The sequence below is a fragment of the Asterias amurensis genome, chromosome 3, assembly GCF_032118995.1.
Source record: "Asterias amurensis chromosome 3, ASM3211899v1".
Taxonomy (NCBI): domain Eukaryota; kingdom Metazoa; phylum Echinodermata; class Asteroidea; order Forcipulatida; family Asteriidae; genus Asterias; species Asterias amurensis.
In genome coordinates, this window is record NC_092650.1 from 5603588 (window position 1) to 5626518 (window position 22931).

Genomic DNA, 22931 nt, shown 5'->3' on the forward strand with positions numbered 1-22931 from the left:
CCAGCATGCACACATACCACTCATCGTCACATTGATAAAAACTCAAAACCACTCACCATATCCGAGGCCTTGCATGAAGAGACGGAATGATTCACACAGCTTGGCCGGTTGCTCCTCCAGGATCATGCCGCCGCAATCAGAAATCTTTATCCAAGTCGAGTTTTCGGGGTCCAGTCTGCCGTTCATATCAACCTACAGATCAAAATCAAGGATTTCCCATTTGTTTTTAAAAAGGTACCAAAGGCTGGAAATTTAAAGGTAGAGTCATAGATTGGTAGATTCTCCAAATACGAATAACCATACAAACATTGGCAAGACCATGGCGAGTCACACTGCAGCTGTTGAAAGTATTTCTATTTTGAGAAAGGATTCCTTTTAAAGGAATATGGTTTTGACAATTCTAGTGTTTGTGACTCAAGTCATACCTATATTACTATCGTTACAAGAGTGTGACCTACTGTATCATTGACATGAGGGGAGTTACTGCAACCAATCAACATGATGTTGCCTTCTAGTGTTTGTGACTGAAGTCAGTACCTATGTTACTATCGTTACATGAGTGTGACCTACTGTGGCACCACTGACATGAGGGGAGTTACTGCAACCAATGAACATGATGTTGCCTTCATGTGTTTGTGACTGAAGTCAGAACCTATGTTACTATCGTTACATGAGTGTGACCTACTGTGGCACCACTGATATGAGGGGAGTTACTGCAACCAATGAACATGATGTTGCCTTCTAGTGTTTGTGACTGAAGTCAGTACCTATGTTACTATTGTTACATGAGTGTGACCTACTGTGTCACCACTGACATGAGGGGAGTTCCTGCAACCAATCAATATTATGTCGCCTTCAAGTGTTTGTGACTCAAGTCAGTACCTACATGTATGTTACTATAGTTACAAGATTGTGACCTACTGTATCATTGACATGAGGGGAGTTACTTCCACCAATCAACATGATGTTGCCTTCTAGTGTTTGTGACTCAAGTCACACCTATGTGACTATTGTTACCGGTGTGACCTACTGTATCATTGACATGAGGGGAGTTACTGCAACCAATCAACATGATGTTGCCTTTTAGTGTTTGTGACTCAAGTCACACCTATGTGACTATTGTTACCGGTATGACCTACTGTATCATTGACATGAGGGGAGTTACTGCAACCATCAACATGATGTTGCCTTCTAGTAATTGTGACTGACGTCACACCTATGTGACTATTGATACAAGAGTGTGACATACTGTACCATTGACATGAGGGGAGTTACTGCCACCAATCAACATATTGCCTTCCAGTGTTTGTAACTCAAGTTACACTATGTTACTATTGTTACACGAGTGTGACTCCAGTCAAACCTTCATTACTATCGTTACAAGAGTGTGACATACTGTATCATTGACACGAGGGGAGTTACTGCCACCAATCAACATGATGTTGCCTTCTAGTGCTTGTGACTCAAGTTACACTATGTTACTATCGTTTCAAGAGTGTGACTCAAGTCAAACCTTTGTTACTATCGTTACAAGATTGTGACCTACTGTATCATTGACATGAGGAGAGTTACTGCCACCAATCAACATGATGTTGCCTTGGAGCGTCCGTGTCTCCTTTTTCTTGACTGGATCCAGCTCACGTTTTATCTTAAGATCTGTCCGTCTGTAAAAAAAACAAAAAACAATCAAACATCAGATGATTTGCTCTGTCGGGGATTTCCAAAATTTCATTTCAATAGACATATTAACTCATCATGTAACTTTTGGGTCTTGATCTTGGAATCAGATCTCGCTAAACTTTGCCGTCTCTTACGTAGGTTCTACGCAAACGTTTGACCCGAAGAAAAGTGGCAAAGCAACTGTCTCTTCATATTCCATTCAAATTGAAGTGGTAACTTGTAATCAAACACATTATTGTACAGAACATTCAAATCTAATGTGCAAATGGCTTAAGAAGTACAGCATCAAGCTTAAAAAAGGCAGTGGACACTTTTGGTAATTGTCAAAGACCAGTCTTCTCACTTGGTGTACCTCATCATATGCATGAAATAACAAACCTGTGAAAGTTTGAGCTCAATCGGTCATCGAACTTGCGAGATAATAATGAAAGGAAAAAACACCCTTGTCACACGAAGTTGTGTGCATTTAGATGGTTGATTTCGAGACCTCAAGTTCTAAATCTGAGGTCTCGGAATCAAATTTATGGAAAATTACTTCATACTCGAAAACTACATCACTTCAGAACGAGCCAGTTCTCACAAGGTTTTATACTATCAACCTCTCCCTATGCTTCAATGGCTTGGAGAGGTATTTATGTGCTGGGGCATGGGCTCATTAGCATTTTTATGAATGGAGGAACTTTCCATTTTATTTAAAGGCTGGTTCAGACTGTATTAAATGGAACATAATACAGGGTGAGTCTCTCCTCCTACGGCTTCATATAATTCCAATTATATGTCAGGTAAGTACCTTAACATAACTTTAAATTTTATGCTAATTTTGAGGAATAACCAATAGTGTCCACTGCCTTTAAAAAATGTGATCAAAGAGGACGGCGTCATGACCAGGATTCTAACCCATACATTGTACTTCAAAGACCTTTCTACCAGACCTTGAGTTTGATGGTAGACCACTCGGCCATGACACCCCTTTCGAGAAATATTGAAGGCAAAGGGAGATATCGGATCAAACCCAAGGTCATGGGTTTAAAGCCTGCCCTAGTCAATTGTTCTTTGTCCAAAACAAAATCATTTCAAAAATCCTGAAATCGGCACGAATCATGCCAAATTACAGGTCTGTGAGCGAGCCTGTTCTTCCTCGGGATGAGGGCGCCATACCTGATGTAAGCATCAATAAATAGAGACAGGTTGAACGGGTTGACGCTCCTGGCTAAGTTTTCTCTAAAGACGGTCACGAGATCGTGGTTACTCTCCATGGTTTTCTGTTTAAGAATCAAGACAGCAAATGTTATGATCATGTTCTAGACGACGTTTTGTCTTAGATCCTACATGTTTATGTGTTAAGTCAGAGTTATTGGGGTGTTTGTGTGCTTGTTTGTTGTAGTGTCTGTCCGTAGGTTTTGGGAACCAAATCTTTCACTTCACCTAAAGTAGGCCTAAATAATGTCATGTTTTAATGATTATTTATCCCAGTGTTATTGCTACATGTACATTTACTTCTTTGGTTTATTTGTTATCATTTTGCCTTTACTTTAACTATGTACACATGTACTGCGTTAAAATATTTAAAAGATTTTAAGAAAAGGGTGCAATATGGTCTAAATATGCAAACGAATCAATATACATGTACATGTAAATAACAACAAACAAAATCGACATTCTCCTGAAGACGGGCAGAGTATACTGTTTGAAACGTCGAGACCAAACCGGCTCTTTTCAGAGCCAACACTCCTTCCAGGCCTGGAATTTCACGGAGGGCACGGAGACCATGGCCTGCGATGCCCCTTGTCTTGGCCTTGGTGCCCTTTCAAAAATTCCCATAGACTTTAAGATTTTCCAATGGAAGTGCCCTTTTCAAAATGAAAGTGGCCTTGCCCTCTCAAAGATGAAATTCCAGGCCTGCCTTCAAAAGAGATTTTACGCATGGTTGTTGTACGGTCCGCAAGTTTACTATTTATATTTATATTTATAGTTATAGTTACTCTTAAACAAAATCATGTTTAAGACAGTCAAACGAGTCCAATGTGAAATTTAAAAAAATTAAGTCAATAAATAGAGTATGGGCAATTCAAAGATAAAGCTGCAAAAAATTAAATGTGTTTCAATTCAATAATAACACTCAGAGGTTCCTCCAAAGAAAACGGCATTTACGTAAAAAGTGAAAACAATTGTGTTTTAAATAAACACCGTAATGAACAACACATCCATAAATGAAGAATACAATTTAGCAAGTTCAATGACAAATCCAAGACCTACAAGAAGTTATACACCAACATAAAAAGAAAATGAAATAATATAGCATACATGTACGTCTTAAAGGAATGTTACAGAATTGGTAAGAATAAAAAATCGTGAAGATCACAGATTTACATAAAACTTACACAGTCTAATGATGATGATAGTAACAAACATTCCTTGAAATATTTCTGTCTGAAATATCATATTTAGTGAGAAATAAATAATCTAATTTCGCATTTGGAGTTTATCGCTCAGTGAGCATTTTGTTCATTTTTGTTTTGGTATCGCTGCAGTGCAAAATTTGAAATCTGTTTTTCACTATTCTCTCGTGACCCAGATGACCGATCGATCTCAAACTTCTACAGGTTTGTCAGTTTATGTATATGGTGGATTACATAAAGTGCTTACACTGCCCGCAACCTTTTTGCTAGCAAAACCAATTCTGTTATGTTCCTTTAAAGAAAGATGACACAGAGAAAAAAAACAAATGTATATCACACTTTTCATATCAAAGATATTTAAAAGACACAAACAAGACCTTATTGTGTACAAGTAAAAATAGTTATAAATCGGTCATCAAACATTAAAACGAAAATGGCAATGATCATAGTTAAAGAACAACAACCCAAACAGAAAAATATACAGAGCCTAATCCATCAAATTGAACAGACCGTCGTAGCTATAAATCAACATTGCAAATAATGAAAACCTTTTTCATTGTTAAACAAGGAAAACCTGAAGAAAAAAAATACATGTACAGTATGTATAAAGTGCTTGTAAATATCAATGACACTTGAAAGACATAAACAAGACCTACATGCAGTTATAAATCAGCAATAACACGAATGGAAACTTGTAATGGAAACGACATTGATCTCAGTAAAGGTAACAAAACCTGGAGACAAAATATATATATTGCTTAAAATTCCCACTGGACCACCAGCCGGAGTGCAGTAAGTTTTGGCGATGGGCCAGTGATCTCTTAACTGCACAAGATCAGCGTGAAAAGCGTTTTCCCTAAAGTACTTTTTGAGAATTGACTTAACTTCAAGTCACCTTTTTCAAGTCTAAAACCTCATGCCAACAATGTTGTCAGGGGCTGAAAATACTCACATGGAAAAAAAATATGTGACACGCTCTGTATGAAAAATTAGTGATTGCTTGTAAACTCCACTTGCAAGTACCTGAGTACAGGACTGTTGTCAATAGACCGATCCATTAAGCTCCGCCCCATTGCGTATTGACCAATCACATCGCAACGAAGGTCCGACAAATAAGGTCTGACATGCGTGCGCGTATCTTGGCGCGCGTGGCGGAGTTGCACAGAAAGGCATTGGAGAGGCTCACGTGTTCTTGCTAACACGTGCGTCGTGGGCGGAGCCTAATGGATCGGTCTATTGTTGGGAGGGTGAAAAATAAAGGTTGAACTGAGTTTTTGTAATTTGCGGCTTCTACATGTAGCTTCTGTCTTAGGGGTCAATTTTCATCTTTCTAAAAGGTTAGAGATAAGAATTCAAAATCATTTAAAATGTTTTCTAAGGTTGTGTATGGTTCCAACAACTGATTATTCTGCCTGTGTGGACATACATGTAACTAGTCCAGATTTTTGGCAATATTATCTCAAAATATGTAACACCTTTTGAAATGAAACTCTTGCATATTAGTTTTACTATTCATGTAAGATTGAAACAACCGAACGGTTCTAAAAACCAATATTATTTCCCTTTAAGTATAAACATCCTCCCAGAACATATGAGAGGAAATGTCTAGTCGATCAATACATTCGCAGACAGGAACATTGTCAAACCCACTTTCTTTTATAAGTCATTCATTTGTATTGATTTTTTTTTTCTACATTTGAGAAATATATTTACCCTTCCGAAATAATGCCACAGAAGATACTCTTGACTGTATGATGTCATTCCTTTGCCTCGAAGGTAGAAGGAAGAAAGCTGACAGGAGAAAGAAAAAAAAACCCATCATAATAGGTCGATAATTATTCTATAAAGCATAATCTTTAATCTGAAATCCCGTGGGTGTTGTGTCCCCCGGGCAAGTCAGTCTGGCAAACGAACAAGCAGGGAAACAAGGAAAACAGTATACGGAATAAAGAGGAAGGATTAATTGGGATTTCTAGGGATGAAGCGTTAAATTTATGGGCAAACACTATCAGTTAATGATATCTTTCCAAGCTTTCCAGACACAATTTGATGCAAAGGGGCCGTTTGTTATTTTTGGCCTAGATTTTTTAACGAGAGAATAAATAAACTGATTTGCAAACGACAAGATGCTGTACATGTACAATCAGGCGTACGTGCACGCACGTGGCATACCATGCTCCATGTTACTGGGTATACTTGGCTTACACGGCTATTCAACGTTAGGCAGAGAATGGTGATCGAAAGCACTGAATTCGGCGGTAAGCAGAGCGATGAAATTGGGCCCCAGTGAATTGGATCATAACGTTAGAAGCACAAACTAAAATTGGTACAATTTCTATTACCTTTTGTTGGCCCCACTCTGTCCAGGAAGCTGCTTTAGATGTGCAGTTAACGAGAACCAAACCTTCAACAAGCTTGGGGTGATTCAACTGAAGAAAACAAAAACAAAAAATCAATACAAAATTAGTTAGTTTTAAACTATTTGGGAAAACAAAAACATTGACCATGTGTTGACTACATTGTATAGAGCGGGATTTGAACAAACGAACTCCAAAGTAACGTGCCGGCGCTCTACCAACTGAGCTATCTAGTCCTATGCTGGCAGTCTACATTTGTCAATATCTTTGATCAGGATGTCAGTCAGTCAGGAGCAATAGCTACAGCAGCTAAATTGGAACACAGCCTGACTTTGGAATAGATATTTAAGCACTTCTCAAACCTTCGACTTTGCTCTTGACTCTGGCTCGAACCCCTGTTTGAACCCTAGCCCCCAAATGGAGTCTGAGCTGGAGTCATAGCCTTAGGGTTAGGGTTAGGATTAGGGTAAGGGTTAGGGTAATCATTAAAGGCAGTGGACGCTAATGGTAATTATTCAAAATAATTATTAGCATAAAGCCTTACTTGGCATGCTTGGTAACGAGTAATGGGGGAGAGGTTGATGGTATAAAACATTGTGAGAAACGGCTTCCTCGGAAGTGACATAGTTTTTGTTAAAGAAGCAATTTTCCACGAATTCAATTTCGAGACCTCAGTTCTAGAATTTGATGGCTCAAAATCAACCAGTCTATAAAGCACACAACTTTATGTGGCAAGGGTATTTTTTCTTTCTAGATGTCATCTCGCAGCTTCGACGCCAATTGAGCTCAGGTTTGTTATTTTATGCATATGTTGAGATACACCAATTGAGAAGACTGGTCTGTGACAATTACCAATAGTGTCCAGCATCTTTAAAAGAAGCAATAACAAAAACCTCTCAATTTAGGTTAAATTTAGGTTTTGAAAACACTTCTTATGATGAACTCACCTCAAATCTTGAAAGGATATTTGCTCCAGCACCGACACCAAAACCAATAAATTGTTTCAATCTGAGAAAGGACAAGAAAATAGAACCAAAATGAAAAATAAATACATGGAATATTATTACCTTTGTACCAATATCATGGCTTTATGAACCTGATTGTACCTCGTCGTTTGCAAAGCGCTTTATTATCCATTCTCGTTAACTCCACTACTGCGGAATGAGTTGGTCTCAATGTTTCAAATCTGAAGTGCCAACAGCAGACTGCTGCACATATTTTTTCTTAAACGCAGCTTTTTTTTCCTTTTTGGGGAGATCTGTTTCACATGAACGTTTCAAATATCAACTTTTAAAGGGAGGCAATACCTTTGGTACATGTAGTTACTTTAAAAGTTAATAATGTAAAAGCACCACAGCTGTTGATAAGGTTCAACATTTTCAGAAATTATTCTTTTCAACATGTACGTTCAAAGGAAGTGGTTTTAAAGCCATTATACACTTTTGGTACAGGAAAAAGGAAAAAAGTTCACAGATTTACAAATAATTTACAGGGTTTACAGAAGGTAATGGTGAAAGACTTCTCTTGAAATATTGCTCCATGAAATGCTTTACTTTTTGAGAAAACATTAAAACAATATCAATTCTCGATAGCGGGAATTACAGATTTTTTTAAAACACATGTCATGACACAGCAAAACGCGCGGACACAAGAGTGGGTTTCCCGTAATTTTCTCCCCACTCTGATAACAAGAGCCTAAATTTTCACAGGTTTGTTATTTTATATAAGTTGTGATACACGAAGTGTGGGACTTGAACAATACTGTTTACCGAAAGTGTATAATGGCTTTAAAGGAAGGGATTCAAAAAAGTGTCAATCTGAGAATTCTTTCTGCACTGTTGAATGTTTCTCAGACTTTGTATTCCAAATACGAATCATTCTTCCTGCGTGAACATACATATGTAACCACTCCAGATTTTCAACAATACCTCAGCAAATTGTACCACCTTTTGATATCAAATGTTCACAGGTAAGTTTTACTGTATAAGGATTAAAACAATCAAAAACGCTTCCAGAACCCCTAGTATGTCATACATGTACATGTAAGTAATTTGCCTTTAAAGTTCAACTCTGCAGCACATTAAGCTTCACTTCTACTGTAAACATAAACATCTGAGCTTATAACTTAAAGGCAGTGGACACTACTGGACACTATTGGTAATTACTCAAAATAGTTATCATCATTAAAACCGTTCTTAATTACGAGTAGTGGGGAGAGGTTGATAGTATAAAACATTGTGAGAAACAGCTCCCTCTAAAGTGACGAAGATTTTGAGACAGAAGTGACTTTCCCCGAGTTTGATTTCGAGACCTCAGATTTAGAATTTGAGGTCTCGAAATCAAGCATCATAAAGCACACAACTTCGTGTGACAATTGTGTTTTTTCTTTCATTTTTATCAAGCAACTTCGACGATGATTGATTGAGCTCAAAAATTCACAGGTTAGTTATCTTATGCACATGTTGAGACACACCAAGTGTGAAGACTAGTCTTTGACAATTACCAATAGTGTCCAGTGTCTTTAAAGCTTGCTTGAGAATTGTGCAAAGTTCCGATTGCACAATACTCATCTACACAGTAGGTGTAATTTGATAATGCTCAGCGATTACAGAGTTACCTTAGTGATTACCATGCTTTCATCATATATTTTTCCAAACTCTTAAAGGATTTGGGTACTTTTTCAAAATGCCTACAGATTTACATAAAACTTACAGGGTTTGAAGATATTGATAGTGGAAAGCTTCCCTTCAAATATTACTTGGTACTGAGGTGCTGTAGTTTTTGAGAAATGAGTAAAACAATGTCATGAAAATAGGTTTTTACAGGCTCATAATTTTCGTCTAATGAGACAAAAATTATTTTCATGACATTGTTTTACTCATTTCCCCAAAACTACAGCACCTCAGCACGTAATCTTTTCAGGGAAGCTTTCTACTATCATTATCTTCAAACTGTGTAAGTTTGGTGTAAATCTGTGGACATTGTGTTTTTTGTCCTACAAAAAGTACATCTATAGACCCTTTAAAGGTGTCCAGTTGGTTTTTGGAATGAGTATATTCATTCTAATCTTTCGAGTAATAACAGGGTATCTGACTACATTAAAAAGTCAAATCTTTTACTTTAAATAACAAACTTTTTAATGCCGCCTTAAAACCAAAATTATGTGAATAAAGCAGAGAGTAAACACTCACACTTATCATGTACATGTATGTGACTTTTTGACATGCAGAATACTTTGGCAACTGATTAGAAATTCATAACACCTTTCATCCATTTCTTAAAGACCTAAAATAAATCAATGTTATACTTTTTAACGCTTTTTAAGGCCTAAATTAGTAAAATTTGATAGTTTCTTAGCACATGTTCTTACAAATTGCAGAAATGTTAGCCTTGTATGCACTCAGTGATTTGAGGGCCTTCAAATGATCTTGTTTTGTCTTCTTGACTTTGACCCTTGCTCTATGGTTTGACAGCAGACGTATACAAAACGCTCCCTCTCTCTGGAGATCAATTCATTAGCTAGTTATAATGAATTGTAAGGACGGTGTACCATTCCTGTATGTCTTACACCATGTACCCAGTCATCTAGATATTCTGATAGCCTAGTAAGCCCAACAGCTCAATAATTCCACACGGGCATGTACATGCTGTATGCTTTGTTTTTAAAAGGGCAAGGGCACCAAGGCACTTTCTCCTTGGTAAAGGGCACCCTATGCACAAAATTGTAAATTTCTACTGGAACATTTCAAGGGCACCAAGGCAATGACCAGGGGGAATGGAGGCAATCGCCTTTGTTGCCTCTGTAAATATCAGGCCTGGAATAGGCCTATATTAATAGGTACTCTAAAGAAACAAGTAACAAACTGTATTTATTCAAATCTCTTTAATTTGATGATCCCTCCATCCACACGACAATCATCATTCCTCGGGACGCCCACGCCGAGTTATCATTTCACACTTTCCGGCCTAAAAATAAACCCTCGAGAGAAGAACTCAACTGCCGGTCTCTTCTATAGGATACAATCCCCCATTCCAGGCGGGTTAGCGTTGGCTTTTTTTTTTAAGCCGTGTTTTTATTCACCGCCGTGTCAGGTTCCTCAACTGGGAGACAGCTGTCATGGATTGAGGATTGTGTAACAACTAGACTTGACTAAGGCTTATTGGCTTAAAGGCACTGGACACTACTGGTAATTACTCAAAATAATTATCAGCATAAAACCCCACTTGGTAACGAGTAATGGGGAGAGGTTGATAGTATAAAACATTATGAGAAACGGCTTACTCTGAAGTGACGTAGTTTTCGAGAAAGAAGTAATTTTCCACAAATTTGATTTCGAGACCTCAAGTTTAGAATTTGAGGTCTCCAAATCAAGCATCTGAAAGCAAACAACTACGTGTGACATGGGCGTTTTTTTCTTTCATAGTTATCTCACAACTCCGACGACCAATCGAGCTCAAATTTTCACAGGTTTGTTATTTTGTGCATATTGTTGAGATACACCAAGTGAGAAGACTGGTCTTTGACAATTACCATTAGTGTCCAGAGTCTTTAAAGGGTTTTGATTCCTTTTGTAGATAAAATGTTTGGTCAAGACATACATTGTATATCCCCGCTCAGTGAGCATAAAGAGTTTTGTAATATAATTTTCCTAGAAGTACTTTCTTTGTAAAAGAAGTTTCAGCTTCATAAACCGCCTCATTTTTTTAAGAAAAAAAAGTGAAAGTCGCACAGTGATGTTATTTCAGGAGAGTCACGTAAACCCGTTTCTAAAATAATTGTTGTATCACTACAATGAGACCAAATACATTTTGGCTAAATTGTTTTAATAATTTCTCACAAAACCTACAGCACCTCAGCAAGTAATATTCCAAGAGAATCTTTCTACATGTACCATCATTATCTTAAAACCTGTAGATCTGTGGACTTTTGTGTTTTGAGTCGTACATGTATCAAAAAAGTACCTACAAACCCTTTAAATGTAGGCAAAGCAACTGTAGTGTTTATCTAATCGATTCCAATCTAATTTAGATATAGTTGTTTGTTTCATGTTTTTTGGTACGGTGGATATTGTTCAGACAGTCAGATAGTTCAATTGCGTTCGGACTATATAAGTGGGGAGAAAAACAAACAAAGAGCTAGACTGTACTTTAAAAAATGTCGCATTTTTACAGGATAGAAGAAATATTAATGGTGTTTTCTCCATAGACCGATGAGTGCTAAAAGGCAATTACATTGTATAACTTTAGGTTTTTTTTTTCAATTGTACAATTGTTTTAATACCACCTAAACGGTCCCGGAGATATCATTCATAAATACCTCAGACACTTTTGCTATTCCTATTGGTGGAGAGCTCGTCACGTGGGGGTGTTTAAACCTTTGTTTATAACCGGTTGTGAGCAGAGACTCCACGCTAGTCTTGATGCAAGACGTTTCTTGTTAAGGGCGATGCAGGCGCTGTCGGTGAGTTGGGTGTGTGTGTAAGGAAAACCAGCGAATATGCACCAAGACTATACGCGCATGCGCACGAACGGACGGACATCGTACATGTACATGTAACATGTATACTGAACATACCATGGAGGTGGAAACAAACAGAGCTCAAGCACTCGGAAACGGATAAGTTTTACAGAGTTTCTTACTTTATTACGTCTTTTAATTTAACCAAAAAGGTATTTATGAATGGGAATAATAGGGTAGCTACTAATTCTTTCACAGTTGTTTAAAACCTTGCATGGTTGAATTGCCGTGTGATAAAGGCCCTTGACTTCAGCTCGGGCCTTTATATCACACGGAAATTCGACCATGCAAGGTTTTAAATGACCGTGAAAGAACTACATGTAGTAGCTATCCTATTATTCCCTTATTTAAACGATACACGTACATGTATCACCAAAAATCTGGAGAGGTTATTATATCAACTGTAAACCGGGACATGGTTTTATAACAATGAGCACTTTGACCGCAGTCCCACTGGATCCACAATTGCGAGATCGGGATCCCGCAACAAGATTAGTTGGTGGAAATCGCGGGAACGGAAGTGGGATCAAAAGAACACTGTTTGCTAGCAAATTGCGGGGCCTGACCGCCCTTTGCGTTCCCACTAGACTTTTGATCGCCCATTAATCCACAAGGGCGATCAGATCCCGCTTTAATCCTACTCACAAGGAGGATCAAAATTGCACGGCCAGATCCTGATCGCCCTCGCATTGCCACTGGAGCTTATTTCTCTTTGATCGACCTTTGATCGCCCTTTCATTGCCACTGGAGCTTATTTCTCTTTGATCGCCCTTTGATCGCCCTTTCGGGGTCTTAATCGCCCTTTTCTCGAATTGGGAGATCAATGCGGGGTCCAGTGGGAACAGGGTCTTAGAGACAACCTCGGTTGGGCAAAAAATTAAGAAATCAGGCCTAGAATCACATGCAGGCCACATAGGCCATGACCTTTGTTGCCCCTGGTCTTGGCCTTAGTGCACCTTCAGAAGTTCCTCATAGGCTTAAGGATTTTCCAACGGTGTGCCCTTTGCAGAATGAAAATGGCTTTGCCCCTTTCAAATATGAAATTCCAAGCCTGGAGAAATGCATACTATTATTGTTGATACTGCCCAGCAACAAGAAAAGGAAAGACACATCTAATTAAAATTTTTAGATTTGACTTACCCAAAGTGATTAACTACCGACAGCAACATTTCTGCTAATGTATCCATGTCTGGGAACTTTTTGCTGTTAAAACAAGAGAGGAGAGAAAGAGAAAACGTTAAATTAAAACTCTTCTATAATTATTATAAATGTATTTGGTTTGCGGTAACACCATGTGTGTATCTACTTGCCAGGTAGAGTTTGTTCTTAGAGAACTGTCTTTACCGGGTGTTCGGAAGACTTCTCAGTTCTGAAAAGAACTGTCCTGCTTTTTAACTTTTACCCGGGCGGATGGTATAGAAAATTGGCTGGGACTACTACTTCAGCTTATAGTTTAGCTTTAAATATTAGAACTTAATAAATGTATCCATAGACCAGGGCCCAATTTCATAGCGCTGCTTAAAGGCCAGTTTTGTGCTTACTGCACGACTTTCATTTCACAGAGCTGCTAACCTAAGCAGTAAGCACATGAAAAGGTATGCTAACCTTCCGGTGCTTATCGCACAAAAATACATGACATCACAATGCAAATCCATGGTCAACGCTCAATATGGCCAACCTATTTTTCTGCTAACCTGTGAAATACGCTTACAACAGTAAGGATCAGAGCTTGATAGTGTGAAAACACCCCCAGAAGCCGATTTCACGAATCTCTAGGATTAATCCTATCTCGAGTTAGGATGAGTAACTCACTCTAAGTTAGAATGGGTACAATGGGTCCTGACGTCTATACAGAACTTAACTCGTCCTTAGTCTTAAAGATTAATCCTAAGTTAGGAAGAGTTTGGTGAAATCGACAGCAGGGCCCTATTTCATAGAGCTGCTTAAGCACAGAAAGTAGCTAAGCACAACTAAATTATGCTTACCAGAATAAGGTTACAAGCCCAAATAACATTCCACACAATTTGTGACTGTCTGAATGTGACATCCTGCTTCTTTTTGCTCAGCAGAAAATCTCTAAGCAATATTTGCCGCTTAAGCAGCTCTACGAAATTAGGATCAGGCAGAGTCTTCCTCAAAAGCCCCCCCCCGCAAAAAAAAAAAAAATCCCAATTCTAAATTTCAATAAAAAAACATGTAATAACAATTCATTTGTGGGTAACAATTTGTTTCAATCCTTTCAGCAGCACTTAAAACACACTTAAACAGTATCGAAAAAATAAAACCGGTCGATAACTATTCTAAAGATTTAATGCATTCTTCTGGCAAGCATAATTTCACGCAGACTATCCGGAATTTAGAGCAAGAAAAAGAGAGAAAGAAAGGTGTTCCTCATGTATCCAACAGTGATTTATTCACCAGACGTATCCATGTCCCATGGCGGCCGGAGGATTTGTGTCTCCAAAGACAAACGAAGACGGACTTAAAAAATAAGAAAACGGATAAATTCACACCGCGGGGGTGCTCCCCTGGGTCCGCACAGTGACACATGAATGTGACTTAAATTATGCGCCCAGTGAAACAAGTCTGAACAGGAACACATACGGTAATTTATTATAAGGGCAAGGGAAAACAGAGATGGAGACCAAAAGAAATAAAGAACGTCTACAAAAAATCTGGCAGTCGTGTTTTGCTCTGGCAGTCTAGATGAAATTGAGCGTGTCACATTGTGGGTGGCTTAAGTACTTTACCACACGTCATAATGTTATTACGTGTCACAGTTATGTTATGATGCATTAATTTGTACGAAGTTAAAAACTACATTTTCACACGTACACATGGGGTGTCTCTTTTTTGTTAATGTGTGTAAAAGCTTGTTTTAAAATGAATATTGCAAGAAGTTCATCAGCTAATCTATTTTACAGTATTTTTGTGTTTTTATCATTTTAAAGTATAAATAATTTCATCAATGCAAAATAATTTCTTAGTTGCTGTTATTTCATTTTTATAAATTCAAATTTTATTCTGTAAGTACATTTTTTGCTATCTTATTTTATTAAAATTTTAATAGCTATCTATTATCTTCTTACTTTAATTATTTATTAGCATTATCTTATTAAACTTTCATAAATTCATTCTTTGTGTCTTTTTATCTCAACTATTTCATCATCAACTTTATTTAATTTCACTTTTGTAGATTCCATTTGTATTATGTACATATTTATTTCTGCTGTTTAATGTAAAACTTTTTTGGTTGGGCCTATTCTATGAAATTGTTTTAATTTTACGGATGTGTTGCTTTTGCTGTTAGGGGCCAGTTAAATGAACCTTGTATACTTGCATACCCAGGCATACTGTTATGTGCACTGGGAGTAAATTGACATTTTCAAACCAAAAATTTTGACATTTTCAAACCAATTTAAAAATTCTTAAAGGGAAGGTACACTATTTGAAGGCTAATTGTCAAAGACCAGTGTTCTCACATGGTGTATCTCAACATATATGCATACAATTAAAAACCTGAACAAATTTGAGCTCAATTGGTCATCGGAGTTGGGAGAAAATGATGTCAGAAAAAACACCCTTGTTAGACGAATTTGAGTGCTTTCAGATAGGAATAAAAGACTTCTAGCTAGAAGTCTTTTATTATTTTAGTGAGCAAATTACCTCTATTTCAAAATCTATGCTACTTCAGAGGGAGCCGTTTCTCACAATGTTTTACACTATCAACAGCTCTCCAATGCTCATTACCAAGTCAGTTTTTAAGTTAATATTTGTTTTGAGTAATTACCAAACGTGTACCTTCCCTTTAACCAGCACAAAAAGTAGGGAAAAACCACCCTAAAGGTCAACTGGCAAATTACTTCCCTCACGAGAAAACCTCCACTCTTCGTTTCATTTCAAGCTTGTTAGGAATGCTTTGCCTTCTTCGCTGGCTACGTTTTAATAAAAAAAGCCAGGCAAATCCAGCAAATAAATCAAGGATGGTCTAAAGTCTAATCGGCGTGACAGAAAATTTATCTGGGAGGAAAAAGGAGCGGAGTGCAAATTTGTAGACGTCTAAAAAAATATATACATTTATAAGACTTCCAAACGACAGTTATAAACCAAACATGACTCTTTCCAAAAACAAGTCTCCCAGATTGAAAGTAATTTTGTGAGAAATGTTCTTTGCTGCCAAGTTCTTTTTTGTTTTGTTTTAAAGACACTCGACACGATCGGTTTTGTCAAGGACCCGTCTTCTCACTTGGTCATGTTGGTGTATCTCAACATACAGAATGCATAAAATAACAAACCTGCGAAAGTTTGAGCTAAATTGTTCATCCAAGTCGCAAGAGAATAATGAAAGAAAAATTACCCCTGTCACACTAAGTTGTGTGCTTTAAGAAGCATTTTGAGACCTCTAAATCTAAATCTGAGGTCTCGAAATCAAATTCATTTGAAAATTACCTTCTAAAAAAACACCGTTACTTCAGAGGGAACAGTTTCTCACGTTTTATACTATTTCGAGACGTCTTCCCATTACTCGTTACCATGTTTAAGGAACACTTTGCCTTGGATCGGACGAGTTGGTCTATAAAAAGCGTTTGTATATGCATGGATAGGAAGATCTTTTAAAAGTAGAATAAAATTGATCCACACAAATTTGCCCCGAAATTGCATTGTTTTCCTTTTACTCTGCGAACTAACATGGTCGGCCATTTATGGGAGTCAACAATTTGACTCCCATTAAAATTGACTCCCATAAATGGCCGACCGTAGACGAGGTAAAAGTGAAACCGTGCATTTTCGTGGCATGTTTGTGTGGATAATTGTATTCTACTTTTACAACATCTTTCTACCCAATGCATTTTATAACAAACGCTTACAAACGCTTTCAAAAGACCAACTCGACCGATCCAAGGCAACGTGTTCCTTAAAGTTTTTTGCTAATAATTATTTTGAGTAATTACCAATAATGTCCACTGCCTTTAACGGAATGGTGGAACAAATATTGCGTTGATAACTAACTTGGTTTATTGTACATGTTCATCGTATTACATTCTGAAATCTTTACTGAGCACAAGGACTTTTCTAGACTTTTCATAACAAAGTTGTTGTTTTATTCTTAGGGTCATGCTGTACCTGTGTTCAAACCATTACATGACCTAAACGACATAACCTGTGCATTTTCGTACTAATTCAACATGTTTTTTTGTCCCATGACTACTGCGCTATACATATACATGTAAGCTACACCATGCGTGTGTCATTTTATACAAAGCAGTTCACACTTCACAACATGCAGTGTAGAATGCCAGAATACAATCTTGTACGACACTTTCTGCTTATATAAGCAGTTCCATGAAATTGGGCCCTGATGTTTACGAGTGGGTCAGTTTCACAAAGAGCCAAGATTGAGACTGCTCGAAAGATCGAAAGTGCTAACCCATCTTAACTGCTAAGCAATGGTAAGGTTATACTGGCAACTCATCTTAAAGGCACTGGACACCTTTGGTAAATGTCAAAGACCAGTCTTCTCACTTGGTGTATCTCACCATAAATGCATAAAATAACAAGCCTGCGAACATTTCAACTCAATTGGTCGACAAATTTGTGAGAGAATAATGGAAAGAACAAACACCCTTGTCACAAATTGTGTGCTTTCAGATGCTGAGGTCTCGAATTCAATTCAAATATTTTAGTGAGAAATTACTTCTTTCTCAAAAACTCATTACTTAAGAGGACGCCGTTTCTCTCAGTTTTTTTATGCTAATCAACAGCTCTCCATTGCTCGTTACCAAGTAGTTTTTATGCTAACAATTATTTTGAGTATTTACCCACAGTGTCCAATGCTTTTAAAAGCAGTGGACACTATTGGTAATTGTCAAAGACAAGCCTTCACAGTTGGTGTATCTCAACATGCAGAAAATAACTAACCTGTGAAAATTTGAGCTCAATCGGTCATTGAAGTTGTGAGATAATAATGAAAGAAAAAACACCCTTGTCACACGAAGTTGTGTGCGTTTAGATGGTTGATTTCGAGACCAAACTTGAGGTCTCGAAATCAAATTCGTGGAAAATTGGTCTTTCTCAAAAAACCATGGCACTTCAGAGGGAGCCGTTTCTCACTTTGTTTTATACCATCAATCTCTCCCCATTACTCGTCACCAAGAAAGGTTTTATGCTAATAATTATTTTGAGTAATTACCAATAGTGTCCACTGCCTTTAAGTTATGTATCCATCCTAATATGGATCAGTTACACATCGGTGTAAGGATGAAAACAGATTCTAGAGGCTCTATTCAGTACAAATATTTCTTTAAGACATCCTAATAGAAGTTAGATTCTATAAACAAAAATATTCTATATAAATACTACAGATGAAAAAATTTCTATAGACTACCTATAGAGTTTCTATAGAAAACCGGTGGCTCTCTTCAGTTCTATGGGAGTGTGACACTATGGGAGTGTCCAGTCATATTTGCAACCCATTAAAGATGAATCTTAATGCTTTGTGAAGCTGAGCCCAGTTGGATAGTCTTTCTTTAACACCTTTCAAAACAGTGTTAAAGGCAGTGGACACTATTGGCACTTGTCAAAGACTAGCCTTCACAGTTGGTGTATCTCAACGTATGCATAAAATAACCAACCTGTGAAAATTTGAGCTCAATCGGTCATCAAAGTTGCGAGATAATAATGAAAGAAGAAAACACCCTTGTCACACGAAGTTGTGTGCGTTTAGATGGTTGATTTCGAGACCTCAAGTTCTAAACTTGAGGTCTCGAAATCAAATTCGTGGGAAATTACTTCTTTCTCCAAAACTATGGCACTTCACAGGGAGCTGTTTCTCACAATGTTTTATACCACCAACCTCTCCCCATTACTTGTCACCAAGAAAGGTTTTATGCTAATAATTATTTTGAGAAATTACCAATAGTGTCCACTGCCTTTAAAGGCAAGGATAATGTACGAACATTTGTACCGTACATAAAAGCCTGCAATGTTCATACTGTACAACAAAACGCAAAAAAAAAAGTTAATGGGCTGACGTTTCGCCCCTAGTAGATTCTTCATCAGAATCTTTCCTTTTTTTGCAAGGGTTGAACTGTCAAGCCATTAACTTGCAACAGCCAGTTTTATTTTCTCTTGTACAACAATTAAGTGTTTAAAGGCACTGTACATGTTTGGTAATTGTCAAAGACCAGTAGTCTCACTTGATGTATCCTATCATAAGCATAAAATAACAAGCCTGTGAAAATTTGGGCTCAATCGGTCATCGAAGTTGCAAGAAAATGATGAAAGAAAAAACACCCTTGTTGGACGAATTTGTGTGCTTTCAGAAAAGAATAAAAGACTTCTAGCTAGAAGTCTTTTATTATTTTAGAGAGAAATTACCTCTTTCTCGAAAAACTAAGGCACTTCAGAGGGAGCCATTTCTCCCAATGTTTTATACTATTAACAGCTCCTGCCCTTTAAATGTTTTGAGGCATTGCATGGTGAGGTACACATGTACAGTATGTATTTGGCTTGCGGTAACACCCTGGGTACTACTTTGATGTGTAGACTTTGTTCTTTGGGTATTATAAGATTTACTTTTACTCTAACTGTCGTCAAGTAGATTTCGGAATTCTACTTAATTCAGACAAGAAATGTCCTCCCTAGTAAAAGTGGGGAACACTATTTTTGTTTTAAAGTGCATCGAGGAGACTTCTCATTATATTACTTCACTGCCTCGGAGTGCGTTTAAAACTGAAAAAGTGTCCCTTCACAAAAACACACACAAAGACTAACCTGGAACTTCCATAATTATTATTATTATGATTACACTATTGAAATGAATACAATTGTTTTTTGCAGTTATTAATTAGTTCAAGTATTTATATAAGTTTTTAATGTGGTCTTTGGCTGGCTGATGTAATTTCTGTTGATAGAAATTTACAATAGGCCCATTACAATAGTGTAAAAAAAAACATGTTACATTTAATGAATTCAATTGTATTTTGCAGCCATTAACTAGTTCATTAAACCACCACCCATACACTGCACTGTCTAGACAGCCCCAATTAATGTCACTGCCACAACACATTTTCTCTGTACAATTGAGAAAACCTTTTAGTCTTTCAAGCCGTCATCTCAGGAAGTAATATTAGATGTGTGTGAGTTAATTACATGCTACATGTATGTAGAGTTTCTCCATGCGAGGAAAGCAGACGATGGGATTATTTATTAAGAATGCATAGGACTTGATACTTTCTACCTCCATGATACTATTGAGTAGGAACTGCCCAGGGGGGCCGGGTGAGTGAATATTGACCGGTCAATATTGAAGGTTCAGTAATGCCCCCCAGAGGGGGGGGGGGGGGGGGGAGAACCACACCATCAAAGATTAAGTCAAAGGAAATATGATCCTGTATCATAGACTTGGTTATTTAAATAGAAGCAGATAATTACTTTTTGTAACGAGATGAATACTATTTTGAACATTTGTGACCCTAAAATTAACATACTGGCACTCAACCAACTCTAGCCCTATGGTTGGCAGTCTCCTTTTTTATGTCAATATCAGAGGTGCCAGTCAGAAGCCATTCAACCTAAAAAACTACCGTGTGGCCAGGGATCACAACAAAGTTTACCATAAAACCTAAAAAGTGGCAGCCAGGGATAACATTTTATTTCAAATACAATACGAAAATTTAAAAAATTAGGTACACTGGAGGTGCATGACACTGGACAATTTGAAGTAGAAATGTTCACAATTTGCATGATGTTGACCCATTTCACCTGACGCCATCATCAGAATAATCTTGGATGCGCCATTTTGGTGGTCAATGTCAACGTGTGTTATTCAGTGAAGTGCGCATTTTTAGGTGACACGGCGTTTACACGTAAGCCTATTGACCACCAACATGGTGAGCGTGGCATCAGTTGCCGCGTGTGACGCACATGCAAGGGGTCAATAGGCCTGAAGATGGTCACAATAACAAAATTCCCTTGAAAACTTCTTGCTTAAAATGCTATAGCTTTTGTAAGTAATAAGTTATGTAATAAGTTAGTGTTTAAGTGCTTCTAATATATGTGTGTATGTAACCCCACAATGTCCATCTTGTGAGCACAGACAGACAGACAGACAAACAAACAAACAAACCTACCCTTCAGGTATCTGTGCCGCGCCCTGTTCCTGTCCTGGTGCATTCACATGGTACACACAGCACTGCTTCAAGATGGGTGCCATGTCAGGAAAGTTGAAGAATCCCTGGAAGCAGGTCACATCTGGAAAGAAAAAGAAAACAATTCAAAGCAAAATCTTGATCTCAGCAGCAACGCGAGAAAAATGTAAGGGAAGCTTTACGCCTCATTTTCCTGGGGTCTGTGAGTTTCCAACATTGTACATTACCACGAGCAAACTGTATAGGTTCCCAGTCCCTCCAAAGCAAAATCGTGGCCCATCATTAAACAATAAATACTTTTGTACAATAAATGTAATATGAAAGACTTGAATATGGCACTCAAGTTTCTTGAACTTGAGTAACCCTAAATGCTGCCCAAATATAAGCAGCTACCGCCTCCTAATCCATAAATAAGGGAATCAATGTGTGGTGAAGAGGTTTTCAACTAGTGGTTTAATCCCAACGAGGCCTCGTTCTTGATCATTTTACCGAGACGATTCCCATTCATAAATTATATACCTTTTCGGTCAAAAACATCATCACTTTTTGGTCAAAAAGTAAAATAAATGCAACAATTATAATTGTTAAATGATGTCTTTCAACACAACACCCCTCCAGCTAAGAAATGGTAAAGCCCACCGCCGCCCTCGGGTAAACAACTCCTTATAAGGGAATGCTTTGCGCGTCGCGCGTGATGTGGCACAACTGTCCCGGTCGTTGCTCTCGACCAATAGGAATGAAGAAACTGTCTTATAAGAACAGGTGCAAGGTCGCGTGTCACACCCATGAATTAACACTTTTTACCGGTCATAAACAAAAGTTTATACACACCCACGTGACGCACTCTCCACCAATAGGAATAGCGAAACTGTCTGAGGTATTTATGAATGTTGCTTAATTAGACTGGGTGTTTTCATTGCATGTTTCCATATGTGGACAATTGGGTTTTCAGTCCCTACTTGACTGCTTGGGTTTTCCCTAGATTAGTTCTCTGGGGTTTTCCTCCCACATCTAAAACTGAAACTTCCTTCTTTGTCTCCATTGGGTTCTTGGCTAGTACAGAAAAAAGTTTCCTTTACCGTAAGTCCTTGGCTTCATGACCAGAGTTAATAAATAAAATTAAATGAAATTGGCTAATAAACTCAGCGAGGTGGTGCAATGTCAAAAACTTCTAATGGAAGTACAATTTACACAGACTGCAAACTGACAAAGCAAGCAGCGAAAGATCACTGATAAGTAAACAGGATCTATAGAAGAGTTTGCGGTAACACCATGTAATGACTATTCTCTAAATGAGTTGGGGTTGTTCTGAAAAGAACCGTTGGTTTAACTCTCTTTAAACAGGATCTGGAAAAAAAACAATAAACCCACTGAGCAATCTGAAATTGGCTGTCCGACATTCTATTAGGAAGGACCTTAATGCTAGCACTTACGATTCAATCCAATATCATGGTATGTGATGATGGCTGGCTTAGATCGATCTCCTTGTACAGCGACTAGCATAATCCCATTGTCGTCGGCAACATATTCAAGCTGTGAAAATAGACATATGGGAAACAAATTATATTCTGTTTACTGTTATTTGGGTGTTTTTTTCTGAATGTACTGTGAGCACACACCACAATTTAACAACAATATATTTTTTGTCTGTCAAAAACTCATTACCAATTACTGTAATATTGTTATAATTTGGTGTTGAGAAAGGGACAATCGACCCTAGCATGGCTTGAACCAACTACCTCTAGTTTAACATGCCCTACCAAAAGATCTACTAACAGATCCAATGTATCCCTTTGTGGTGATCTCATTTTCTAAGCAATATCTTTGT

The 22931-nt window shown here is 37.7% G+C and overlaps 1 protein-coding gene across 4 annotated transcripts in view; it reads right to left on the bottom strand.

Moving 5' to 3' along the window:
- Positions 1-22931, bottom strand: part of LOC139934467 (protein NDRG3-like) — a 57140-nt gene that overhangs the window by 18671 nt on the left and 15538 nt on the right. For all 4 annotated transcript variants that reach the window (XM_071928713.1, XM_071928710.1, XM_071928709.1 and 1 more), the window contains exons 3-11: positions 22537-22636; positions 21086-21206; positions 13095-13157; positions 7384-7444; positions 6422-6508; positions 5793-5870; positions 2839-2942; positions 1547-1664; positions 57-192 (exon numbers count right to left, since the gene is read on the bottom strand). In XM_071928713.1, the coding sequence (XP_071784814.1) occupies positions 57-192; positions 1547-1664; positions 2839-2942; positions 5793-5870; positions 6422-6508; positions 7384-7444; positions 13095-13157; positions 21086-21206; positions 22537-22636 (868 nt within the window). The remainder of the gene's footprint in view (positions 1-56; positions 193-1546; positions 1665-2838; positions 2943-5792; positions 5871-6421; positions 6509-7383; positions 7445-13094; positions 13158-21085; positions 21207-22536; positions 22637-22931) is intronic.